The sequence below is a fragment of the Notolepis coatsorum genome (assembly GCF_963971535.1).
Source record: "Notolepis coatsorum genome assembly, chromosome: 6".
Lineage (NCBI taxonomy): Eukaryota > Metazoa > Chordata > Actinopteri > Aulopiformes > Paralepididae > Notolepis > Notolepis coatsorum.
The window spans coordinates 80,307,660-80,333,484 of record NC_140170.1 but is presented as its reverse complement, the minus strand read 5'-3'; the positions used below and the strand labels follow the sequence as shown (position 1 = coordinate 80,333,484).

The 25,825-nt window shown below is 45.9% G+C and overlaps 1 protein-coding gene across 1 annotated transcript; it reads right to left on the bottom strand.

Moving 5' to 3' along the window:
* Positions 1-12,942: 12,942 nt before the first annotated feature.
* On the bottom strand, positions 12,943-19,135 carry LOC311230942 (cytochrome P450 2K1-like; the record flags this gene model as incomplete). Its single annotated transcript, XM_084317396.1, has 9 exons — positions 12,943-13,130; positions 13,260-13,401; positions 14,534-14,718; positions 16,701-16,842; positions 16,947-17,126; positions 18,006-18,166; positions 18,279-18,428; positions 18,515-18,677; positions 18,929-19,135. 9 exons carry the CDS (start codon positions 19,133-19,135, stop codon positions 12,943-12,945), a joined length of 1,518 nt encoding a protein of 505 aa, XP_084173522.1.
* Positions 19,136-25,825: the final 6,690 nt, after the last annotated feature.

Genomic DNA, 25,825 nt, shown 5'->3' with positions numbered 1-25,825 from the left:
AGGAATTGCGTAATGTTGAAAGCTTAACAGAGGTATGTTTCAGCGACACAACGGGCCTATGTTGATGTTCCTCATCTGTCGGCAGCCAGATCAAGGTGCAGCGTACAACGTTGGCTATCAAGCCGGGTTGTACAACGGTGAGCCCTGTGTCATTAGGCACGGGTATTAGTGTTAGTAATGCTGGGTTGTTGTTACACAACCATGTTGTGTGTCGGCGCCAGGGGGGGATGGTTTGGTGAACGTTCACTGTGGTGAACGGGTTCCAAATGGTCCTGCATGCGTGCTGTTAAACAAATAATGCTAGCTACATGCTAATACTAATGCTACATGCTGAACTCTACTGCTACGCTGTTCTAATGTCTCCGCCGTGAGATGTTGTCACTTCTCCCTCCTCTTGCCCGGTTCATCAATGAAGGTCAGTCGGTAGCTGATGTGGGGGTTTTGCTGAGTCCTATTTACCTTTTTACGGGTAAATGGGTTGACAACAGGGTAGGCCGTGGCTAGGTAGCCTAGCCAGGTACGTTACCTTTGTGTTCCGGCGGGGTCTGTTGAATGGTGTCCCCATCTGGGAACCGATGCGTGAGCTCGGCGGTGTAGCAGTAGAGCTATACTACTGCAGGATGGGACTTAACGGCGGGTTAGGGCTCAGCTGGCTAGTTCCTATCCACATTGGCGTCAGGTAGTGGGGCTATGGGTCCAGCCGACATTGTAAACATGTTGCGTTTTGTGCGCAGGCGGTTGTTGATCTGGGTTCCACCTCGCCTCACGCTAGGCTGTAGTAGTTTAGTGGGACTGTTTTGTTCTGTCACTCTGCTATGAGAAGGTCTGTCTATGCTACAGCTTTCTCTCCTTTCAACCATTCATGCTGAAGGTCAATCGGTGTCTATTGGGCGAGTATGCGGGGGGGGGCTTTGTTTACCTTTTTTGGTAAATGGGCTAAGCTAGGGCTGGTGTGCTGTTGTGAATATTTTGAATGAAGGCGGGACTAGTTCGTTCTGGTCCGCCTCCCCTTAACGTTGTGTATATGGGTTTGCTCATTCTACAGTTTTGTGGTTTAGTTCTTTTATTCATTTAACCCTTTCATGGTGCACACCACAGTGGAGGTTGCTGTTTGCAACCACCAATGGTGCTCCGTGTTAACATCAGTCCTTTGCTTTTGACATATTGAAACAGTGCCCCGCCCGGCTGACGCCATGGGTGGGTCGGCCTGGCGAGTGGCTGGTGGGCTGCTAAAGCCTGTACCGCCACGGTATGGAAAAAAATAGTGTCTAGTGGCGGGGCCTTGAGGGCCAGCCGACGTCGACACATCGCGCGAGGTTGTTGACGTTATTAGCTTTGACCCAGCCGCAAGCTATAACCGCTCAGGGTTCCCCTCTCCGCAGGGGTTTTTAGTCTTCTGCTGGAGCACGGGCGGTATTGTCCTAGGCCCCACACCGCCTCACACCGCGCAGCCAGAAGAAGAGAGAGCACGGCCTCGTCAGCGGCGATGACGAGGCCCTCGACAGGCGGCCATGTTTTCCCCCGCCGGAGGTATCCTGGGCGTTGAATCGACAGGTGTCCACAAGGCCGACAGCCTTGGCGGCCGAGGGATCGGCCATGTTGGATGGGTTCGGCTTGAACAACAAGCCGTCACCGTCCTGCCGCGAGCAGCCCGCTCTCCGATCATTCCCTCCCCCAACACCAGCGGAAAAAGTGGGCTCTGATTGTTTCCTTTGGCTGCGGGCCGCGTGCCTTCGTTGAAGCGCGGGCGGCCCCACTTTTCGCTTCTCATGGGGACAGGGGCTGACACCCAGTTGATGGCTGAGCCTGGGTCTGTCCGTGAGAATGTTGTGCTGTCAAGCGGCTCCCACACCATAAGCTGCGTTGGTTGAGCCTGGTGTTACGTCTGTCAACTATAAGTGTTGTCAGCAGGGGGGCTCGAAACCTTTTGAGGCACACAGTGCGGGCTTCCCCGGCCTCGCCTTCGCCAGGCCAGGTATCATGTTGGTGCCTCACACTGCTGAAAGATTGGCAGTGGTCTCGCGGGCACGCGTGATTTGGGTGGTAGTAATATCACTGCAGGGCTACGGTGTGTAGGAACCCATGGGGTCCTTACACCTTGCATGTCCGGCTGCAGAACAACTCCTCAGCATGTTCTGGAAGGGTGTTCAGTGGGGGGGCTTTTTTCACCTAGAAAGCCCCCCGTATCAAATCGGCCCTTTCTGTCGGGGTCCCCCCTTGGGTGCGATTGCCTCATGGGTGGTGTCAGGGTCAGATGTCCCCACACGGAACGCTCTGCTCGCACGGTTCCAGGGTTGGCTACGCACAGCGGGGGGACCGGGCCAACTATCTACAGTTCCTGGCGGACCTGCGCCACATGGCGGCGGGTGCGTTGGGAGTGTCATCACATATGACTACGGCAGTACCATATGTCGAGGTGGATGGAGAGAACGCTGAGGCGGGGACTTGTGTTTACACAACCCCACCCGTTTTCGGGTTTGGTACAGACCCTATTGTCAGGGTCTCCAGCAGTGACAGCTCTGGTCAACGAGATCCAATCTCTGTGGACGAAGCAAGCCATCGTCGTGGCGTTCTCCTCCCGGTGTTCTCTGGTGCCTGAGAAATCGGGAGGGGGGGGGTGTCAGACCCAGGCTGGACCTGTCCCATGGGAAGGTCCAGCATTTTTTGGATCGTCTCCTACCTGTTGAACACTGTCAGGTGGGGGTCTGGTTCTCCTCCATAGACCTGTAGGATGCGTATGCGCATCTCCGATCTTCCATCCTAGGGCTTACCTACGCTTCCTTTGCAGGGTTAGCGTATGAGTACCAGAGGCTGCCGTTCGGTTTTCTCTGGCTCCCCGCATCTTCACCAAGTGCGTGGAGGCCGCACTGGGGCCTCTGCGTCATCAGGGGTTACGGAGTGTATTCTGCCCTGACGACGTTCTGGTCCTTCGCGGTCAAGGTGGATCGTCAGGTCTCGTACCAGGCAGGTCCCTACCAGCCTGGGGTTGCTGTAGACTGGAAGTAGAGTACTCCTCTTCCCAGTCAACGGTTGGAGGGCTATGGGCATCCCTCTCAGAGCGTGTTGTCAACACGCTCGGGAGGTTCCGTCCTAGGATGGTTACGGCGCTGTCTCACGTCACGTTTCACCGACGCCTCCCTCGCTGGTGACGCGTCGGGCCAACGCAGTAGGGGGCAGCTGGCAAACCATGCTGCCCGGTCTGCACTACGTTCAATGTGTTGGTGTTGAAAGCGGTCCTTCTGGTCCTCAAACGGTGTTGATCAGGACGGACGATACGACGTCAGTGTTGTGTATCGACAGACAGGGGGGAGTATGTGGGTACAGGTGTACTGTCGCGGGGCGGTCCTCATCCTGACGGGTGGGGATTACGTCCGGACATAGCCAGGCAGGTCTGGGACCGATGCCGTGCCGCCTGGGATTCTTCCCCATACATCTGTTAGGTCAGTTGTTGGGACGGGTACGTTGAGGGGCGCAGGTTCTTGATCCTGATGGTGTTACCATCCGGAATGCGCATGCTCCCTCCACTGTCGCGCTTACGCGGGCAGATGACGTATGTTCCAAGTGTGGTGTAAGGCGGGGGGCCGGGACCCAGTCTCCTGCCCCCTGGATGCTGTCCTTAGTTACCTCCAGTCTCTCCTTGATAGACTGTCGGCTTCGACGGTGAGGGTATATGCAGCAGCTATATCCTCCTATCATGAGGGATTTGAGGGGATGTCTTGTTCAGCCACCCTCTTGTGAAGCATTTCCTGCTTGGCGCTCGACGCGTTAAGCCGGTGCAACACTCCTTGGCTCCGACTTGGGATCTTCAATTGGTCCTCGGTCGGTTGTCCTTGGCCCCATTTGAGCCGCTCGAGCAGGCGCCGTTGGAACAGCTGTCGTTCAAGACCGCGTTCTTGCTGGCCGTCACCTCCGCTGACGCGTGGGTGTGCTTTGTGCTCTCTCGGTACGTCCAGAGTGCCTGTCTTTCGTCCGATTGCGGTGCCACTCTGCGGCCTAATCCTGCCTTCGTGCCTGTAAATATCCGGAGTTCTTCCGCTCCAGGGATATTGTGGTTCAGGCGTTTCATCCGCCTCCTCACGGTAGTGAGTTAGATGCGGGCCTTCACCGGTCATGTCCGATCCGTGCTTTGGGAATTACCTCAGCCGTACTCAGGACCTCGGGGTCACCGTTCAGCTTGTTGTCTGTCACGGTGGTTCTCATGCCGGTGAGGCACTATTGAACAACGCCTGTCCCATTGGTTGTGCGAGGGCATTGCCCTCTGCTACACGTTGGCTGGGCAGGATCCCCCTGGGGGCGTCAGGGTGCACTCCACTCGTGGGGTGGCTGCCTCTGTCGCTCTCCTGGGTGGGGCTTCGGTGGAGGATCATGGTCCTCCCCGGGCCCCTTTGCAAGGTTTTACCTCATGGACATGACCGGGGTTTCTGTCTCCCAGGCGGTTCTGGGGTCTGTGGCCTTTCCTGCTTCCCGTCCGTTGGTAGGGTAGCAGGAGTGTGTGGGTATGGGCCACAGTGTGTTAGGTCACACGTGGTTCCGCCTGTGCTGTGTGTTCAAGGGGTTCTAGTTCCCTCTTGTTCGCACTCAGGTGGAGTTGACTGCGCCCCCCCTTCGTTAGGAAGGATGGGGTGACGGGGCTCCCTGCACCCCTTGATGTGGGCTTACGGGTCCTCAGGGGGTACATCTGTCGGGTCTCGCGTCCGCTCTAACCCATATCTCAATAGGCTTGAGCGGGATGCGATAGCCATACGAAATATAACGATAGGTTATGTAGATAACCTAGTTATATGAGTATTGGCTGAGCGTCCCGCTCTAAGCGGCCCCGAGTTCCCTTTTTGAGGGATCTTTTACTGGAACGGGATTTTGGCGAGGAAGGGTGTTTGGTGACCAGTACCATGGTCTTATAGGCTACGCCTCCATAGAGGCGAGACTCGGTCAGGTGTGGGTGCATAAATTGTTCGTGGTGGTGTACACTAGGTACAAGGAGATAAGGGGTATCTCAATAGGCTTGAGCGGGACACTCAGCCAATACTCATATAACTAGGTTATCTACATAACCTATCGTTATCAGGCTAGCTTGGATGCTAACTAATGTGATTGATTGATTGATTGAAAACTTTATTAACAGATTGCAGAATGGGTACAATACAGTACAGCTCAATACACACAATTGTTAAGGGGATGCAGACCAGAGAAAGACTTTCGTCTTGTTTACATCAGGGTCCCCCATTTTCAATTCATCAGGAGAATGGTCATGGTTTATTACTGCAACCCATCATGGGTTGGATGCTAAGTTACTAACGTTATCAGGCTAGCTTGGATGCTAACTAACGTGATTGATTGATTGATTGAAAACTTTATTAACAGATTGTAGAATGGGTACAATACAGTACAGCTCAATACACACAATTGTTAAGGGGATGCAGACCAGAGAAAGACTTTCGTCTTGTTTACATCAGGGTCCCCCATTTTCAATTCATCAGGAGAATGGTCATGGTTTATTACTGCAACCCATCATGGGTTGGATGCTAAGTTACTAACGTTATCAGGCTAGCTTGGATGCTAACTAACGTGATTGATTGAAAACTTTATTAACAGATTGTAGAATGGGTACAATACAGTACAGCTCAATACACAGTTGTTAAGGGGATGCAGACCAGAGAAAGACGTTTGTCTTGTTTACATCAGGGTCCCCCATTTTCAATTCATATTGACATTTATGACATACACAATATACATGACATTTATGGCATAGGGACATATAGGTATTTAGTACTGATACATTTGACATATGCGGTATCCAAATATACAGTACTGTTACTCATAGATCCTGACAGAGTATATACATATGATATGATGGGGAGGGGACTGTACATTAGGAGGGGGTGGGTGGGTGGGAGAGAAATACACATCCGGTGGTGAGGAGACTGTACATTTGGGGCCAGGGGCTCGAATACGCAGTCACTTATTCCTCCATAGTAGCCAGGTTAATTTGGACATATGTACCTGTGATGTTTGTTTGGTTTATTTAATTCTTTTTGAGGCGTGCTGTCTTATAAATGCCAAGTAATAGTTGTTCTGCTTCATACTAGCTCCGCTCAGCATCATATTGCATATATCTCGCTTCAGCGTATATACACTGAATAAATTTCAAGATGTACCTTTATATGCCAGCATTCATCTGGCCACACCCCCATCCGCTTACCTACATAAGCAGGGGTGGTGCCACACACTCATCTCCTTCTCAAATTTCATCACAAGCAACGTGCTGCTCATATGCCCACTTGACGTGGAGAAAAATATTTACTCTGAGGAAAGGAAGAACGAGGAGATACGTTGACATCATATCTTTATTTTCTCCCTCACTATATTCGAGAAAATACGGCGATATTGTCTTCGTACTGGAGTGTCTGGAAGATGATGATCATTCTAAAAATCCTCCACCGGTTTTCGTATTGGGAGCACGCCGCTGCATGCCTCCCAACTGCAGTTCCTTGCTGTGGCTGGTTGCGGTAAAACCTTTCAGCGGCAGCTGGACTGTAGGACGCGCCGCTGTTGTGAGGAGCGGTGGGTTCCAGGTTGGTGAGTGATGTTTTGCTTGCGAGCTCCACTTGTCTGTTAGTGCTATGGGGGCTAGCTGACAATGTTTACGAACAACGGCCCCAGATTAAGGGTCCTTTGTTCAAGCCTCTTGGGCAACGGCAGAGGACCTTGGTCTGAAGCCCATTATAGTTAACTAGTGGGCCACGACCAGTAACACTGGTGATCCCTGTGTTTTCTGGACGAGTGGATGTTTCTCTGTCACCGTGAGGCCCCGTCTTTCATATACAAATGAGAGTATTCCCTCACGAGGAAATATGGGCATGGATGTTTGTAACTGAGGGGTTACAAAACCCTGACTGTATTAAAGATTGTGATATATTAAACCACTACTAGTTATGTACTTTAATTACTGGCCATACAGTACATGAATATATATGGTGAACACCCACACAAGAATTCGGCATTGACACATAAATTATATTGGAGGGTTATTTATTATTATTAAGCAACGTTAGGTTACAGATTGAGAATTAGGCTCGCGCTTGTATGGCGAAGAACATACGTAAAGTCAGTCAAGAGCATAAGTCAATGAGAATAGTATGAATACTATGATGGGTCTAAGCTGACGCCACCTGTGGTATAGCAATTATCTGGGCCACACCGGTACCAACTGGAGACACTGGGGGGTTCCCTCCGGGGTGTAAGGCCGGGAGGGGTAGAGGAATGTTCGGGTACCCAGTCTGGGTCAACGAGGAATAAAGAGGCTCCAGATACAGGAGCCAGTGCATGTACTCCCTTGATCAGCAGACAAAAGCAATAGTTGTAATACAATATGCTCGATAGCATTGACGACAGCTAGCCAGCCCCTTCCAAGAGGCGGGCCCGAGTGGTGATCCTCACGAGGTTAACTCCCAAACGACAGTGGAATCAACGGTGCTCTTCTCCGGTGGTCACGGTCCCAAAGCAATATAATCCAACCAGAAATGGTTCTGCAATCGCCGGTGTAGATTTTCCTGTGTACATATCCACGATACACAATAAATGATCGACTATTACTTCACATTAGATTAAGTCGAACTCAACGTTACTGCGTTAAACTCTGACACTTTAGCATTCTATTCGCACGCGGTTCTCAATGCTCTATTTAGATGCAAGGTTGCTCACTTCACTGCACGTTGACTCGTGGTGAAGGCATTAAGGTTTTGGTAAGACTACTGCTGTTTACACCTGCGCCGTATTTATACGTAAGGTGCATATCTAGTCCCAACCTCAGTTCTTGTCTCGTATTACTACGCAGACTCTGGGCATGTACCGACATGCCCGGAGTTGCCTTTGAACTTGCCGTTGGGGGCTTGGTCGTTGGCGCCTGGGGTCGCTGTCCAATAGGAGAGCGAATATTACTCTGGTTTGTACGCAGGTAAAGGGATATTCCATGTATTATGTATATATACAAATAATATACAAGGCATATCAAACGATACATATATATATTCAGTTTAATGTGGCCCTTTGCAACAATGTTCGTTAGTGGAAGATCTGTGTTCAAGTCAGCTACAGCCCAGATGGGAATTGTGCTGGCCCCGCCGGGTGTTGGTAAAATCACCATTGTAAAACTGTGTTAACATTTCGTTTCTCTTCTCTCTTAAACAGTGAGGAGGGTTTCAGAACGGCGGCCTGTCTGAGTGATTGTTATATCATTGTGTACAAGTTCAGGTGATAGCTGCTTAGCTTACGTGCTAGTGGTGGCCTACTGTTAGCCAGTCAGCTGTTAGCTGCGGTGCTAGCCTGTTGTGATCACTAGGCTAGGAAACGTTAGCTTGCGTGCTAGTTGTGGCCTACCTAGGCTAGGCTAGGAAACGTTAGCTTGCTGCTATCGGCCGAGGGCGGCCGTTAGCTTAATGCTACACTGTTGAACGTGCTTTGATTATAACATGTTTTAAACACTCTTGACTACGACGTCATCTTTGACAGAGGATGTTCGTCGAACCTGCCCTGAGCCAGGACGGCAAGGACTGTGTCAACAAGGGGGACAGTAGCGGCGGGATGGAGCGGCGACGCTGCCCAGGTCGACAACACAGAACGGCTGTGTTTACTACGGTGCCTTGTTAGAGACTGCAGTTTCGCTTGATCTGCGCTCAAGGTAGGCAAGGTTCTGACCAGGCCTTGAGCACTTCTTCTTGCTTTCCCTTCTAAATGTTTTGTAAATAACGATGTTTTCCAAAACGAGTGTTGCTGCACTACATTTAGGATACGATGCGAGTTATGTGTGAATTGTCTCGTCACTGGTATTAGCTTCTCCATGCAAATAGGGTTGTTTATTACAGATGTGAAAATGATCTGGTTTGTTGTGTTGAGAAACATCATGTGTGTTCTTGTACCGTGCACTCTCAACTAAGGGGGTTAAACTAACCTATAAAGCTATGCTTAGTGACATATGAGTAAAGAATGATTCTTCTCTCAGCCTGTAATGACAATGAACAGTGTGTTCACATATTAACAGGTTTACCTGTTTAACTGGCCGTATTAAGGGTAAAGTAGGAGGGTTGTGTTTCCCCCCGGTTCCCTGGGGACTTCTTCATCCTCCTCTCAGACATGTTGTTACACTATATTGTGTCACTGTGTGGTAGGGATACGATGTAACCCTTAGCTTGATTGCTGAGGTTGTGCTAAAACTGCTTGAGAAACTTTATTTTCCTAAAAGAAAATATTGTTTGGTCGCTTTTCGTGTGTGCTTAGCAAGGCCTGTGGCCGATACTAATCGAGAATTATGTATTCTCTCATTATGAAAAACGGCGTTCCTCTGTAGAGTGTTTTTGACATTTCTTGTAGGTGATAATGGGTTGTGTGTGTCGTGTGACCTACAACTGGGTTGGGCTGGCCACAGAAGCACATGTGTAAGTTTGGTACCGGGGCTCTTGGAGGGCCCTCTCTATTCTGTGTTTTTTCCTTAGTAAAAATCAGATAGCAGGTTAGCGCATGCGCTGTGTGAAGCTGTTAGACGCTTCATGGAGCTGACTATGACTGCGTCATATTCTTTTTTGTCATTACATCGTATCATGGGTGTGGGGTCGTAAAGGGGTGAACTGGTAACCTTTTCTCCCCCTTTTTTCTGTTGGTCAGGTAAACCCACCTGTCCTTCAAGGTTCCTGTCACGTTGCGGTTCGGCACGTTACAGGGTGAGGGGGGGGGGGGGGGGGTTCCTGGTCCCACGCCCTGGAATATTGGGTGTGTGCACCGCAGAAATTCCCCCACCATAGAGTACGTCACTGTGCGCGTCTCTGTTGGTAGGACTTCCGTGTGCTGTTCAGGTCCTTATGATGGATCTGTTTCAGGGGGTGGTCAGGGCTCCTCCTCACGAAGCTCCTATTCGGGCCTTCTGTGAGTTGGGATTCTCCTTCCATGTGAGGGAGCCTCCTCAGAGTACAGAGCCTCCTCCTCAGATTGTCAAGGTGAGTGGAACCTCAAGAAGGAGTCCTACTCTATTGTGTGTGTATTCGATTCAATTCGATTATTGAGTGTGTATGGGTTCAGTGCCTCCTCCCCGGAGAGCCCTAAAACCAAACTTTTACATGGCTCAAGGTGCAATATATTCTTTTCAATCTGTACAGCTCGCGTGGGAAGTCTCTCTGGGGATTTCCGTCTCCTCTCTATGGGAGGGTGGTGGAATGTAAAAATGTAAAATTTTTTACCCCCGGCTGTGTAGACTGGGATACATGCTGTTGGTGCTTCATTCTTTTCTTTTAAAAAGAGTTGGAGTTAGGAAGTATCACACCCCTCTTGTCGTTCCCCTGGGCGCCTTGGGGATTCAATGACAGGTCTAAATAGCCTGTTCATTGATGTGGTTGTGTCCCGACGCACGCATAGTGCTAGCTCGGGGTGTTCTGTAATCAGGCGACTGACTGGCACGCCTTGGTTGCTTGAGGTTAAAACGGCGTTTTTATAAAGCAACTGGGATGGAGGTTTTTCCTCTTCCGACAACCTGTTTTGGTTGTCGACGGATTCACGTTCATATCTGGGGGACCCTATGCATCCCATATCGCCGGGCCCTGTCCGAAGTAATGTTTCGTCGACCCGTAGGCCTGGGTTAACCCTTTTTTGAAAACTGAAACACTTGTACTGCGGTATAGCCGGTGTATACCCGCAGGTGTGTTTGAGTTTTTTCTTGAGGGGTTATAGGAACAACCACCGCATTGGGTAACACCAAGGTGGTTGATTCCCTGGTGTGTTGGAGCAGTGTCAACTCCGGGGTTACCCGGTTGAGGGTGCCCCTGCACGTTCATGACGTCTGCCAATCGTGTCAGCCTTCTCTGCCTCAACCCCTCTGGGTGGGTGTTTTTTTAAATGGAGGCTCGGTCATGCAACAACGCCAGCATACGCCCCTTCCGCCGGGGCGGCTGTGTTCAGCTGTCCCCTCTGGCGCCTGTCTCGTCCGCAGTCTCCAGGCTCGGGTTAACAGCCTGTTGCCTGGTTTTTCCCCGGTGCGCTGCCTGCTTCCGTTGGTTAACCTTTTTTGTGTGCTTACGGCCATGCTGACTGCCTGTTCTGCAGGGTCAGTGTGCCAGGCGGTGGACTATTGGGGGGACAGGGCCCGCTCGGCTGAGGGGCCTTTTGTCCGAATACGCTGGCGATGTGGTGAAATTTGTTGGGAAGGAGATGAGTGTGTGGCACCACCCCTGCTTATGTAGGTAAGCGGATGGGGGTGTGGCCAGATGAATGCTGGCATATAAAGGTACATTTTGAAATGTATTCAGTGTATATACGCTGAAGCGAGATATATGCAATATGACGCTGAGCGTCACTAGTATTAACAGAACTTGGTTATATACATAACCTAACGTTTCATGGACCAAGACCACAACAGTCTCCTCTCCTATAGCGTCAAATGTTTTATCTGCTGACAAAGCACAATACCTGTTGGTTTTTAGTTCACTCATTGTTCAGGGAAACACATTGTTAATGACATTGAGTGATTGTGAATTTTGTGATCGACTCAAATTATATTTATTTGGAAAAATAAATAGTCACTTTATTTGAAGAGTCAAAACTGTTCTCTTGGCTTTGTTTTGTTCATAGTAGTAACGCCGCAGAGCCATACTGTACATGGTGACTGCTTGGCTTAAGTATAAAAAAATATATATATATATATTAATAAAAAAAAATATTATAATATTTTTTTTGGCATCCCCTGTTATTTTACCCACGCGACGGCACTGCTTTCTATATCATTTGTAATTCAGCCATGCATTCATTAATGTACCCAGTCTACAAAGATTTAGGCAAGTGGTTTTATTATGATGAATACATTACATATAACCTTACAAAAACAATGATCAAATCTGTTAAAAACGTAAACAAGTGGATATAATAGAAACATTTTATGTATACATCCAAAATATTCTTACAGGCGCTAGACAGAAGAAATATAGAGTCCACACACCGAGTGACGACATACTGTACCGTGTTGTTAACAGTTTAATTGGGAAGGGCTTTCTACTGAAGTAGACTACACCCACCATAACAGTTCTTCATGAAACTGTTCACAACAAGGTCTTTAGATTATCTCGAGTAACCATGCCATGATTTCTGGAAAGAGTCATTGGTGTTGTTTTTCAAATTAACTTGGCAAATCACACCAAAACTATCTGGATGGATATGTTTGGTTTGTTTATATTGGGCAAACTGCCCCTTTAACATTTTCTAAGTCTGTTACAAACAGGAGAGATAAACCTCGTCAGTCACACAAGCGTACACACACCACCATAACCAGTGGTTCATGTGGTGGTCTTTTAATTCATAAAAAGGTGCAAAATAAAAGTAACAATATATTACTTGGTACATCCCCTTCTAATCTATTTTCACTTCTGCTACTTTTTCTCACAACAAGACTGACATTCATACCATAACAAAGACTAATCGAAGAAGAGCATACATTTTAAGCTTCTCGTATAGATGATGATCTGAGGGGCTGAGGGGGAAGCCTCTGGCTGGGTGTCAGATCCAGTTAATCAAAACATGATAGATGCAGGATCAATAAGCTATAAATCATGCAAAGTTTCAATTTTATTTTACATTTGTATGCTACCCCCACCCCCAAAAAGAGGGCCGTTATCCGTTCCTAAACTGCCCCCTAGTGAATAGAAATGATCAGTGGTTCCAGTGATAGAGATGCATAGAGTGAGCACTCCCTACAATACAGCGAGTGTTCCCACTGCTCCTGTGCTATTGAGAGGCACATTCTGAAAACTCCCCTGGGTTCTACCCAGAAGACAACACACTTCTCCCCCATTTGAGATTCAGTGGTGGTTGGAAGTGGAACACTGAATTTTCCGCATTACTGCCACTTGGTGGAAAAAGTGATTGGGTAAGAGCCTCTTGGTGGCGGTATACACACTCTATTCCCCTTCCTCATAATCTGCTGACAGCACACAGCTGATGAGGTGAGGGGTTGAGGACGTAGCCCACAGCTGGTGTCAGATCCAGTTCATCCTCCGTTACTCCAGGTGGAGGAGTGAAACGAAAGAACTGCAGGAGGGAGGTGAAGAAGAGGAAGAGCTCCATCCTGGCCAGACTCTCCCCCAGACACACCCTGCGACCTGAAAGAGTCATGGTAGAAATAAAAAGGAGTTGAAAGGTCATTAAGAATTGCCATAAGACTGGTAGGCATAATTAAAAATCTATACTGGAAAACGTTCAACAAGTATACGTCAACTAATTTGATATACCTGCAGAAAAGGGCATGAAGGCATCTCTCTTGATACATTTCCCTTCAATATCCAGGAAGTGGGCGGGGTTAACGGTGTGTGGACTCTTCCATTCACTTGCATCATAGAGAGCAGAGGTAAGTAGAGGAAGCACAGCAGTCCCCTGTAACCCACAGACAACAGGTTGATCATACAGGAGGGTATCACAGTAATGAGTAGAGTTATAGGACCATACCAGTGTGGTGATAAACCTGGCTTATCCATCTCCTGGTTGCACTAACAAAGAGGCAGCCAAAGAAATCAATGCATGCATTGGACTATGGAAAGCAGTGTTTCTGGACGTAAAAAAGGAAGTGTGCACGCACATGTAGCCTACTGTAGTTTGGCTGTTGTATCTTTCCGTCTTACATTTGTACCTGAGGAGATGGTGTTCGACCCCAGAGGTGTTGGGGACCACAGGCCTGTGGTCATCCACAAACAGTCCATCTCGCAGGTCTCTTCATATAAGTATCTTGGGATTTTTGTTGATAACACACTAACCTGGAACACCCATGTAGACAGCCTGTGTAGCAGACTACAACAACGACTGCACTTTCTACACCGCCTTAAGAGTTCACGGTGTAGATCAAAAGTTTATGTTACTTTTTTTACCAATCTGTATTAGAGAGTCTCATCAGATACGGTATTATAGCTTGGTTCGGCAACCTGTCTGTACAACTAAAGTCCAAACTGGTCCGTCTGATGCAGACTGCATGGAAGATCATAGGGGTGAAAGGTCACCCATCCCTGCAGTCTATTTCTGAACAGGCTACTCTAAGGCAAGCCAATAGAATTGTGTCGGACCCCTCCCATGTTGTACATGCCGAGTATGAGCTACTGCCCTCTGGGAGGAGGTTTAGAGTTCCACGCTCTAGACTAAACGGGTTTAAAAACTCCTTTATCCCAATCTCAGTTAAACTTTTAAAATAGTGCCAGATAAATGGCTGGCAATTATCGAATAACCGATATTTGGTCGCTATATTATCGATATTCGACATTTGGTTATACTATTACTATATGTGGTGTTGCCAGACCTCCTGCTGTGCAGGTACTTTATTGTATCTTTTATATTGTTTATCTCCTCTGTTTGGAGTCAGTTGCGTCATGTCTGTATGTATGCGTCTGTGGCTGCAGTATGGGTGTAAGCTCAAGACAAATTTCCCAGCTGATGGGACAATAAAGTGACTCTTGACCTCCTCAGATGCTATTCCCATTTAAAATGCGGTTGGTTCTATATTTTGACAGATGCAACTGACTTTCTTGATGAAGTGTCCTTGGAAAGTGATGTCTTGAGTGGTGGTGTGAGGGATAGACATGGGGAGAATGTTGGCCAGTCTCTGGGTCTCATGGATGACAGCATCAGTGTAGGGCAGGTTCTTCCTGTCTTCTACCAGGACTTGACGACTTCCTATCACCCTGTTCAACTCCTCCTGAACCTGGTCTGGAGAGACAAAGAAAATTGGGATGATCTACACTGCTTAATTAAGAACAGTATTACAAAGCAAGATAGAGACAAAGAACAGAATGGGGTAATTAAGATAATGGTAAAGTCATACGAAGGACGGAAGGGGAGGGTGATATCAGCACTATATCAGGCAATAATGGACAGTAAGGGAAATACAACATTGTATGTGAAAGAAAAGTGGGAAAGAGAGTTGGAAATAGAGATAACAGAGGAGGAATGGTATGACACATGTAAGACACAACAAACAACCACAGGATCAAGGATATGGAGGGAGTTTGGGTGGAGAAATATAATTAGATACTTTATAACACCAGAAATACAGGGCAATTACACACCAGCAAAGAAAACATGTTGGAGGGAGTGTGGACAGGAAGGGGCGAACCATACACATATATTCTGGGGATGTCAGAAGATAAGGCACTACTGGGAAGAGATAGGAGGGATAATAAATGAAATAATAGGATACGAAATACCCCAGGGAGGCCAAGTGTTGTATTTGGGGAATCTGTCACAGGAAGGAATCCAAGGGGAAGACAAATATTTGATTAAGATATTGATAGTGGAAGGGGTATTGGGAGGAGATAGGGGAGGCAATGATCAGAATATTAGGATACGGGTTACCACAAACAGGACTGGTGCTTTACTTAGGAGACCTGACACACGAGGGAATACAAGGGGGGGACAAATATTTAATAAAGATAATGTTGATAGCGGCCAGAAAAGCAATAACAAGACTGTGGTACAAAGAAGACCCACCGACAATAGCACAATGGGTAGGAATAGTGGAGGAGATACAGGATATGGAGAGGATAACACACATGCTGAGGTTACAGGAAGAGAAATTTGGAGAAAGATGGGGAAAGTGGGAGGATTACAAGGGGAACGAAAACGACATCACAGAGGAAGAACCAAATGCATCACAAGAGGGCGAAGGGTAAAGGAGGAAAGAGGTTCAAGGAGGGTCTCTGAACCCATGCCACACACTTTTGACTTAGTTAGTATTTTCTGATTTTATTTTTCATTTTTTTGGGCATTACAATTTTATTACATTTTTTGTACTTTATTATTTATGTCTGTTTAACAATGTTGTACTAATAATCAAGGAAGATGTGGTTTGTAAATGGGTGAATCAAAAGGCAAAGAGAAATTTAGTATAAAAGAAATAGAAAGGGCGAAGGATAAGAGAAGAAGGAAATGCAAGGAGGGTCACTGGACCCATACCATACATATTTGCCTTAGTCAGTATCTAATCCTTTTGAGTAGGTATTAAATTTGTCTATACCTGTTCAAGGGCGGTATACAATCAGTCTTTGTATTAAGTGCCTGGAAAAACAACTGTAGTGGAAACATAACCAACAATGCTATTCATGTAACCATTTATGTTCACTGCATTCTTTCATATTGTGCTATGGGATCCATTTTTGTGTAAGTGTTGTTTGTCTATAAATGTTAATAAAAATGTAAGTTTAAAAAAATATATATATATATATATTGATAGTGGCAGCCAAGAAAGCTTTAACTAAACTGTGGTACAAGGTAGAAGTGCCGACAAAGGATCAATGGATAGAGTTGGTAGAGGGGATACAGGAAATGGAGAGAATCACACATCTGCTGAGGCTGCAAGAAGAAAAGTTTGAATGGAAATGGGGAAAATGGGAAGAATACAGGAGGGGAAGTAACGACATCACAGAGGTTTGAAAAGGATACAAGGAAATGAATAAAAATGTAAATAAATAATGCAAATGTAGAATGGACCGAAGGACCCATGTCACACTTTTTCTTTACTCATTTTTGGTCTATTTGTTTTAATTTATGTACTGTGTATTGTCTATGAATGTTTTCATGTTGTTGAAAAAATGAAAATAAAAATTTAAGTTAAAAAAAAATAAAAACAGTATTACAGGGAAGCTCATTACAACAAGGCCTATGAATACTGTACGGTTGCTGTGTTTTGGAACCTTGAATATGAGGGTACTTGGCCATGAACAGTAGAGCCCATCTCAGAGTATTTGCTGTGGTATCATTGCCAGCTGCAAACAGGTTGTACACACTGTAGAGCAGGTTGTTGTCATGGTAGTAGGAATCCATGTTTCCAAACTCCTAATTGGCACCAAGACACAGATGGAATGATTGTAAATGATGGTTGATGAGTACAAGGGAGCACAATATGGTAAAATGAAAACATATCTAGGAAGCAACCTCACCTCCAGACTTTGCTTCTGGGTCAGGAATGAATCAACAATGCCTCTGCAACTCTGAGGGTCCAGAGTCTCTTTCAAGCCTTTTATTAATCCCTTTATGTCATCCCTGTTCTCGTAAAAATTCTTCATCAGCTTCCTCCAGCTTTTCAGCCAAGGGCCCAGCCAAGGAAATACATTGTACACCTACAATATACAGTAGTTCAATGCAAATCATACCGTCATTTGCATACAGCGTAAAAATAGATGAGGCACATGATTTAATAAAATCTGTGCACACAATGAAATTATATATTTCAGTCATTTTCTTTGGTTGGTAATCGTTGAGCCCCAAAATAATGGCGTGGATGCTTTACTTGGAATAGCAATACAATTAGATTAACAAGCCTTTGATGTGTAATGCCAAGTGGCAGGCCCGTTTCTTGCCATATGCGGACTATGCGGTTTTTTTTAAAGAAAAAAAAATGTATTCACTCAATGTAACAAATCATCAGCTTAAAACATTTAACCAATAGGCTACTGCTTATGACCACAAGTGGGCGTTTCTTTATATTAAAAAAAACACACAAGTAGCTTACCGACAAAAATGTAGTTGCATTTTCAAACTTTAACTTTATATATTGTAAGTCAGAAATGTAAGGAAAATGCAGTATCTATTTGGGAGATGTTATAATGCAGATTCTGTAAATCCTGTACGTTTTCAAGAGTTTCTTGATGTAGGGGAGCCCCAGTGTTTCCTATTGATTATCATTTTCTGTTATTGCTGGGGTCAACTTGAGATGTTTGATTTGAATTTGTGAGAAAGAAAGATACACGTTTTGTTCACGGATCTAGCCTTTTTTCCTCATTTAAATGTTAAATGCATGCTCACCTTAAAGGGTTTGGAATCCCCCCACCATAGTTTCACAAAATAGGGGCTCCCAAACAAATTTTCGTAGGGCCCCCAAAAAGCTAGAAACGGCCCTGCCAAGTGTGAAATGAAGGGTGCAAATATCAGGCCGATAATGTATTGCCTATTTAGGGCACTCACTCAAAGAGCTACCTTTGGAAACGCCTATATTTTACCTGGATGGCAGCAGATCCTGTGAGACGTATGATTTCATTATCTCTATCCACCATTCTCTGGAACACTGGGTCACTGTAGTCAAATCTGCTTCCATACACGATAGCACAAATAATATTGGAAGCTGCATAACTCACTGGCTGGGTTGTATCGAATGATTTACCTGTAACAAATATGATAAATCCATATGTACAGTTAGATCCAAATACTCAGCTAACTGTATCTGGGTGATTGTTGTGTCAGGTTTAGCACTGGAGTAGAAATGATTTCATTACCTTCATGTTTTTCAAATACTTCAGCCAGGTAGCGACACTCCTCAATGATTTTCGCCTCAATTATTTTCTTCCCCATCCCAAAGTCTTTGAGGTTGATCAGGGCAAAACGCCTCATCTCTTTCCATGAGTCTCCGTTGGAGAATATGATGCCTAACGAAAGAAGTTGTCGACCAATTGCAACCTGACAAATAAGATTCATATGAAGAGTCAACTACACATAATGTCTTTTTCCTTACCATGCCCTTGGTTGAAGTCGTAGAATACAGGAGTGATGTCTCTGTCTCCAAACACATCTGCATGGTTGACCAGAGCCTGCTTGACTGTCTTATATCCCGCAAGGACAACCACTTTCTTGAGTCCAAAATGGACAGTAAACACAGACCCATATTTCTTTGAGAGCTAGGAGATAAAAGAGAGGGGACATTACAAAAGAATGCGCTAAATAATTGCAGTCCAACATTATATACTTTCACTATTTCCTTTTAATGTAACTTCCATGAGAATAACTGATGGGGGGGGGGGGGGTGTACGTCAATACATGTCACAACCAATTTACAAGACCCATACTGATCTACTGATCTCCTAACCCAAGTGATCACATCATTGCACAGTCAGAGCACAAACAGATGTACATGTATATAATATCTCACATCACAGAGGGTGTTGTAGGGTCTCTTGAGATCCAGCTGCAGTAAGTTACCAAGCAGAGGCAGTGGCCTGGGTCCTGGAGGCTCCTTCCTCTTTTCCTGGGAGTTGGATCTGGAGGAGAGGAGGTAGAGGACCAGCAGGAACAGAACAGCCAACAGCAGGGTGACTGACCTGGCGGACTGAGAGAGAAGATCTTCCAGTAGAGCCATGCCAGCGAATCTAGAGACAGATGGGGAAGACAACAAAAAGAAGTCTCCCCTCCCTCAGTGATAGAAGTGCCTCTGAACAAGGTGCTTAACAGCCAACGGCGGTCGTCCTCTCTCCTTTGTAGCTACTCTCTCCAGGTTTTGGCTGGACATAAAATGTGTTTCCTCAATGTTCCCTGAAAAAGGATTTAAATGTTGCTTAATCACTGTGGCAAACACACATTGTTTTTTCCTGGCTCCTCAACCGCAGTAGATGTGTAAACAACAATACACAACAATCTATACAATACAATGTATATGTTTTTTTACAAGGTAAAAAACAGCACATAATATAAAAAAAGAAAACGTATTATTCTACAGTGTAAGTAGCAGCAGGTGTGTAAGTCACTTAAGGTGCTTTTGTGTGTCTGCTCATGTGATCATTTAGAGTCTATCCGTCAGTAGTCCATTTGCCCCGTGGAAGTAGCTGTTCAGTGTTCTCTTGAATGTGGACCTGAGACTGTGCTACCGTCTACCAGATCAGTTAATGATTACTTACCACCTCTGACTACAGGACACGAAGTTGGATGGTGCGAACGCTGATGTCAACATCCGCACTATTGGTCCCCTAATGACCAGCACCATCAACCTCTGCTTACAGGCTGGCTACATTCTGCCTGCCCTCAAAACTGCCATTATTACCCCCCTCCTGGAGAAACCCACCCTGGACCCAGAGGCCCTCGTCAACTACCGGCCCATCTCCAACCTCCCGTTCCTCTACAAGGTGCTGGAGAAGGTAGTTGCGGAGCAGCTCCAAGCACACCTCAAGAGACAACAATATCTTCGAGAAGTTCCAGTCTGGGTTCCGCTCTGCGCACAGTACAGAGACAGCCCTGGTCAGGGTAACCAACGACCTTCTGATGGCGGCGGATGATGGAACCCCATCCATTCTGGTCCTTCTCGACCTATCGGCAGCCTTCGACACGGTGGATCATTCCATCCTACTGGGCTCTCTCCATTCCAATGTCGGACTCCGCGACCTAGCCCTTGGCTTGTTCCAGTCCCTCTTGGCTGGTCGGACTGAGTGTGTCTCCCTTGGAGGCGCAACATCCTCCAACCACCCAGTCACCTGCGGTGTCCCCCAGGGATCCGTCCTCGGCCCCCTGCTGTTCACCCTTTACATGCTCCCCCTCAGCCGCATCATCAGCCGGCACGGTGTGTCGTTCCATTGTTACGCTGACGACACCCAGCTGTATATTCGGATCACACCATCATCACCTTCATTACCCCCCACACCGACCGCTTGCCTGGAGGAGACTAAGGCGTGGATGAACCACAGGTTTCTCCAGGTCAACAGTTCCAAAACACAAGCCATGCTGATCGGTACCCCACACCAGGTCCGGTCAACCACCATCACCACCATCTCCTTCTCCGGTCAGGACATTCCCCTCTCCACCCTTGTCACCAACTTGGGCGTGAAAATGGACCCCCACCTCACATACGAAACACACATCAAACACCTCTGCAAGACCTTTCTTTCACCTCAGAAACATCACTAAACTCCGTTCCTCACTCACCCTGGCAGATTCCGAGAAACTCGTCCACGCTTTTGTTTCCTCCAGGCTGGACTATTGCAATGCACTCCTCATCGGGATCCCTAGTAAAAGCATACAAAAACTGCAAACCATCCAGAATGTCGCTGCTAGGATCCTGATGAGGGTGCACAAATATGATCACATCACCCCCACCCTCAGATCACTTCACTGGCTCCCCGTGGAACACAGGTTTGAGTACAAGGTCTCCCTCCTCACTCACCAGTGCGTACACAGTGGTGCCCCTGCCTACCTCAAGGAAGTCCTCACCCCGCAGTCCTCCTCACGCTCCCTCCGCTCCGGCACAGCCTACCTCCTCAAAGCCCCCAGGACTAAGCTGCACACCATGGGCGATCAAGCCTTCTGCTCTGCCGCTCCCAGACTATGGAATGCTCTCCCCATCCACCTGAGAGCACCACAATCCGTCGAGGCTTTTAAAAGGGGCCTAAAAACATTTATTTTTAACAAGGCTTTTGCCTGAATTATTTTCTTTTATTTTTACTTCTATTTTTTATTATTCTTTTATTTTATTTTACTTTTATGTTCTTCCATTTCATTGGTTGTTTTATTGATTTTAATTGTTTTATTCATTTAACTTTTTATCTTTATCTCCTGTAGCACTTTGAGATTCTCACAATATAAAGTGCGGTACAAATTGAATCTATTATTATTATTATTATTATTATTATTATTGTGTTATACGTGTGGGAGCTTATGGCATCTTATCTGGAATGTGAACACTGTGAAGGCAAAACAGGGTGAGCCAGGTAGGCGCACCGTAGCGTCAGTCACTGGAAGTAGGTTCCTCCATTAGCCTAGTTCCCAACGTCTTCCTACTCCTACTGCATGCACAGAGAAGAAAAAGGTATGCATCTTCTTGTCTAACTCCAGGGTAGATGGCAAATAAGCTAATTTCCCAAAATGTTGGAGTTTTCCTTTAATGTCCCCATGGGCCGGACACGTCTTCTTTAAACAAGTCAAGAAGAAACATCACAATAAATCAAAAACAAAGACAAAAACACCAGAAAATCCAAAATAGAATGTAAAATAAATTAATAAAATTAATGCAACACTCCCAGACATACCCCACGCGAAGGTAAGGAAAAAAACTCACTAAAAACCTAGCAATAGGAAAAAAGCACCACAGGCAATCTTAGATGTCGGTGATAGTAGTGTTGCTATAAAACAGGCGAAACAGTTGATAAGCATGTGTGGTAATATTGACCTTGAATTCCATAACTAATATGTGTGAATAAAAGAAATGAATCCATAATGTAAAAACAGGGCTTAGCCAAAAGTGCATTCCAAACAAACCCCCGCTCAGGGGTAAGACTGGAGTAGAGAACAACAGTTGCCGGTCATAAAAGGCCACAGGGGAAGTCACACCCCACAGTAAACAGTGGCTCACTTTAAATAGCAGAGGAACAAGTGTTATTACACTCTTGTTATGGAATCCTGGTATATCTATCACAGATAGACAGAGTTTCAGTCTGGTGAATAAAGGTTTGTGTGGTTTCATAGGATGTCTGGTATCAGTCTGGGAAAGCACTGACTGTACTTGGGTGATATTAGACATCTATAACCATATAGAAGGAATGTTTATTCAGTCAGAGGAGATTTGAGCAGCCAAAGGAGGGGGGCCATCAAAAGCGCCCTCCTCGAGACTCACACAGGAACCACACCGACGGGGGCCACCAACAGACCCCCTGGACTGAGAAAAGACCTGAGCAGCAAAAGAAGGGGGGGGGGGGGGGGTCAAAAGCAGACCCCTCGGTTTACTGAAGGCCGACACCCACCCAGGAGATCGATTGGGGACGGCCCCCACAGAAGACCACCTGATTGGACCAAAATGTACTACTAGAATGTTATGATTGGTGGGAAGTTATAGTATATAAGAGTGAACATAGTGTTAGTTCAGGAGCCCAGACCCCCTCCCCAGGTCTGTGGCTCCACCGCTACCCACCCAGAGAATGCTGTTGGCTGATGTTCATGTAAGTAGGCTGGATGGACCCATTATGTTGGTTAGAATAGAAAGATACTTATCTTAGAAACCAGACTTGAAAAGCGGCTTAAAGTAAATTCTCTAATTACATTTATGTTAAAAATGACTGTCGTTTGTACCTACATGTTGGGGTTTTGAGATGCAAACCTTGTTGATCCTGTGTACAAAACAGACATGATTAATGTATTCTGATAATCCTTGTATGTGAAAAGCAACCTTTTTATTCACTCCTGGCCGCCGAGACAAATAAATCCATGAGTTGAATTCAAACTCTGTTGTCTGGACTGCACATTTATTCCTTGCTGGCTATATTGGGAGTCAGATGAGGAGACCAAAAATTCTATCACTTATGATCCTTCCTCCTCCTTCCAGTTAAGCGACCTCCTTGTACTGTACAATAACCTTAGATTATTGTTAGGATTCTACGACACATGTACATATATACGTGTAATGAAACACAATTAAGTACATGCAATAGCAACTGAACATTTTGAAAGATTGGAAATGGAGCTTATGGCGGATCCATTTGAGGTATGGGGGCGTCTTAGAGGGTCGCATCCTCCCGGTCATCATCACGGGACGTCCACCACTCCGGTCATCACCACGGGACAGGCGTTAGATAGTTTGCGTGATTGTGATGGGCGGACATAACAATAACAACAACCCTTTCAGATATATTTACTCATGTAAATATGCGACATGGGGGCTCGTCTATTGGAACATTCTAGGTAGGATAGTGCGTTTTCAAGTTTTCAATTGTATTTGTTGGTAAGGTCATCCCGTACTACACGCCCCACTCAGTGATGGTTCTGGTGAGGGGAGTGAGGCTACGGGCTACACTGATGGTTCTGGTGAGGGGAGTGAGTCTACACTGATGGTTCTGGTGAGGGGAGTGAGGCTACATTGATGGTTCTGGTGAGGGGAGTGAGGCTACACTGATGGTTCTGGTGAGGGGAGTGAGGCTACATGCTACACTGATGTATGCATGTATTCCATGTTTCTCTTGATCCAAAGGGTGGTGTCATTTCTAAAACATGTCGTCACTGCCAATGTTGAAGGTGATGTTGTCAATGAGGACCATGATAGTGATGACTCTGTGGGTTCAGGAGGTGGTTCTAATACTCCTAGTCCTAAATTGGAAGCACGCTTCAAGCTGCGTTTGGCCCATATTCGGCTAGAGAAAGTGGCTATCCGTAGGGAGGAGAAGGAAGAGAAAGAGAAAGAACAAAGAATTCCAGTTGTCATTGAAGAGGTTGGAAGCAGAATCCACCTTTAAACTGCACCAGCTAGAATTGCAGAATAGTAACGCAGTGGGTAACATTACTCCCTCTGCTGGTAGATTACTGTACCTTCCGATTCCACTGCAGCGTTCAGCATGTCTCATTGGTCCCCGTTTTTCGTGAGTCTGAAGTAGAAGCATATTTTGCTGCCTTTGGGAGAATTGTGCATGCCCTGCGTTTGTCTAAACACTAACAGTGTTTAAAGTGAGGAACAGTGCTTGGTCTCGTGCCAGACTCTCAAGTGACACTTCACATTGGCTGTCATTCAAACAGATTAAAAATAAATGTACCTCTGCAGTGAAAAAAGCCAGATCTATTGTTTAGGTCTTATCACAAGCTCCTACTCTAATCCGGCCAATTTCTGGAAAGTAGCCAATTTGAATAAAAATAAACCCATACATTCTCTACCTAGTACCTACACATATCAAATGTGTTGACTATGTGATTTCGGACAGAAATTCTATTTTGTTTAACATTTAACAAGCATTTGTTTGATACGCCTGCTCTGGCTGCTGCTGATGGTATGTGCTCAACGGATCATGCCCCCAAATTCTCTTTCAAGCCTTCACCCCTTGTGTAGAAATAGTTCAAGTTTCAAGTTTGTTTAATAGTTATAGTAAAATACAGAATACTTTTCCATTAAATGCTTTTTTCTGTATAAACTCCTGGGATTGTGCTAGATAAAAATATATAAAAAGTATAAAATAGAAAAAGTCAAAATGTAAACAAAAAGTGTTCAGTCAATATACATATATACAATATACAATACAGATAAAATAAAGAGTAACAGTGAGGTACAATGCAGATATGGGATGAGGTACAACTTAGGGTAAGGTGCAATGAGGTATGGATTGTAGTGCAATCTCTTTGCTAATAAATATTGTTTTGTTTATTAGCAAAGGATCCCCATTAGCTGACGCCAAGACGTCAACTAGTCTTCCTGGGGTCCGAGACAACATTAAAACATTACAACATATACATTGCAATTAAAACATAATACAATTAAAACATAGCAAGACATACCAAATAAGGAAACACAACATAGCAAGACGTACCAACCGAGGAACCACAACAACATTAACACACAAACATATTATATCTAAATATGTACATCAACGGTAACATATTGCATATCTCAGCATTGTCAATATTGGCTACATGTAAGATTTTAATTTATTTTTGAAGCTTGCTACACCTCTTATGTCACGTATGTCACTTGGAAGATAATTCCATGCCCTGATATATAAAGTGTGTTAAAGTGTCTAAAGTGAGTAGAGTGGGTGTTACAGTGAGTGTTTATTTAAAGTGAGTGTGTGTGGATGTGTGTGCTGTGAGTGTAGATGATGGGTTGTTACATAGTGTCATTGTCGTTGAGCATCCTGATGGCCTGCAGGGATAGAAGCTCCTTCTGAGTCTCTCTGTACTGGCCATGAGACTCCGGTATCGCTTGCCTGACCGCAGCAGTTCAAAAGAGGCAGTTTGTTGGGTGACTAGAGTCTTTTATTATTCTCTTAGCCTTGCCCCTGCAACGCGTGTTGTAAATGTCCTGGAGAGTGGGAAGCCCACCTCCAATTGTCCGTTCAGCTGAACGGACCACTCTCTGTAGTCTGCTATGGTCTTGTGCGGTGCTATTCCCAAACCAGGAGGTGATGTTGCCAGTCAGGATGCTCTCTATTGTGCATGAGTAGAAGTTCTTGAGGATCTTCTGACTCACTTTGAACTTCCTTAGGCGCCTAAGGAAGTAGAGGCGTTGCCGTGTGTTTGTAACTACACTGTCAAAGTGTGTGGTCCATGTCAAGTCCTCGGATGTGGGCTCTGAGGTACTTAAAACTATTCACCC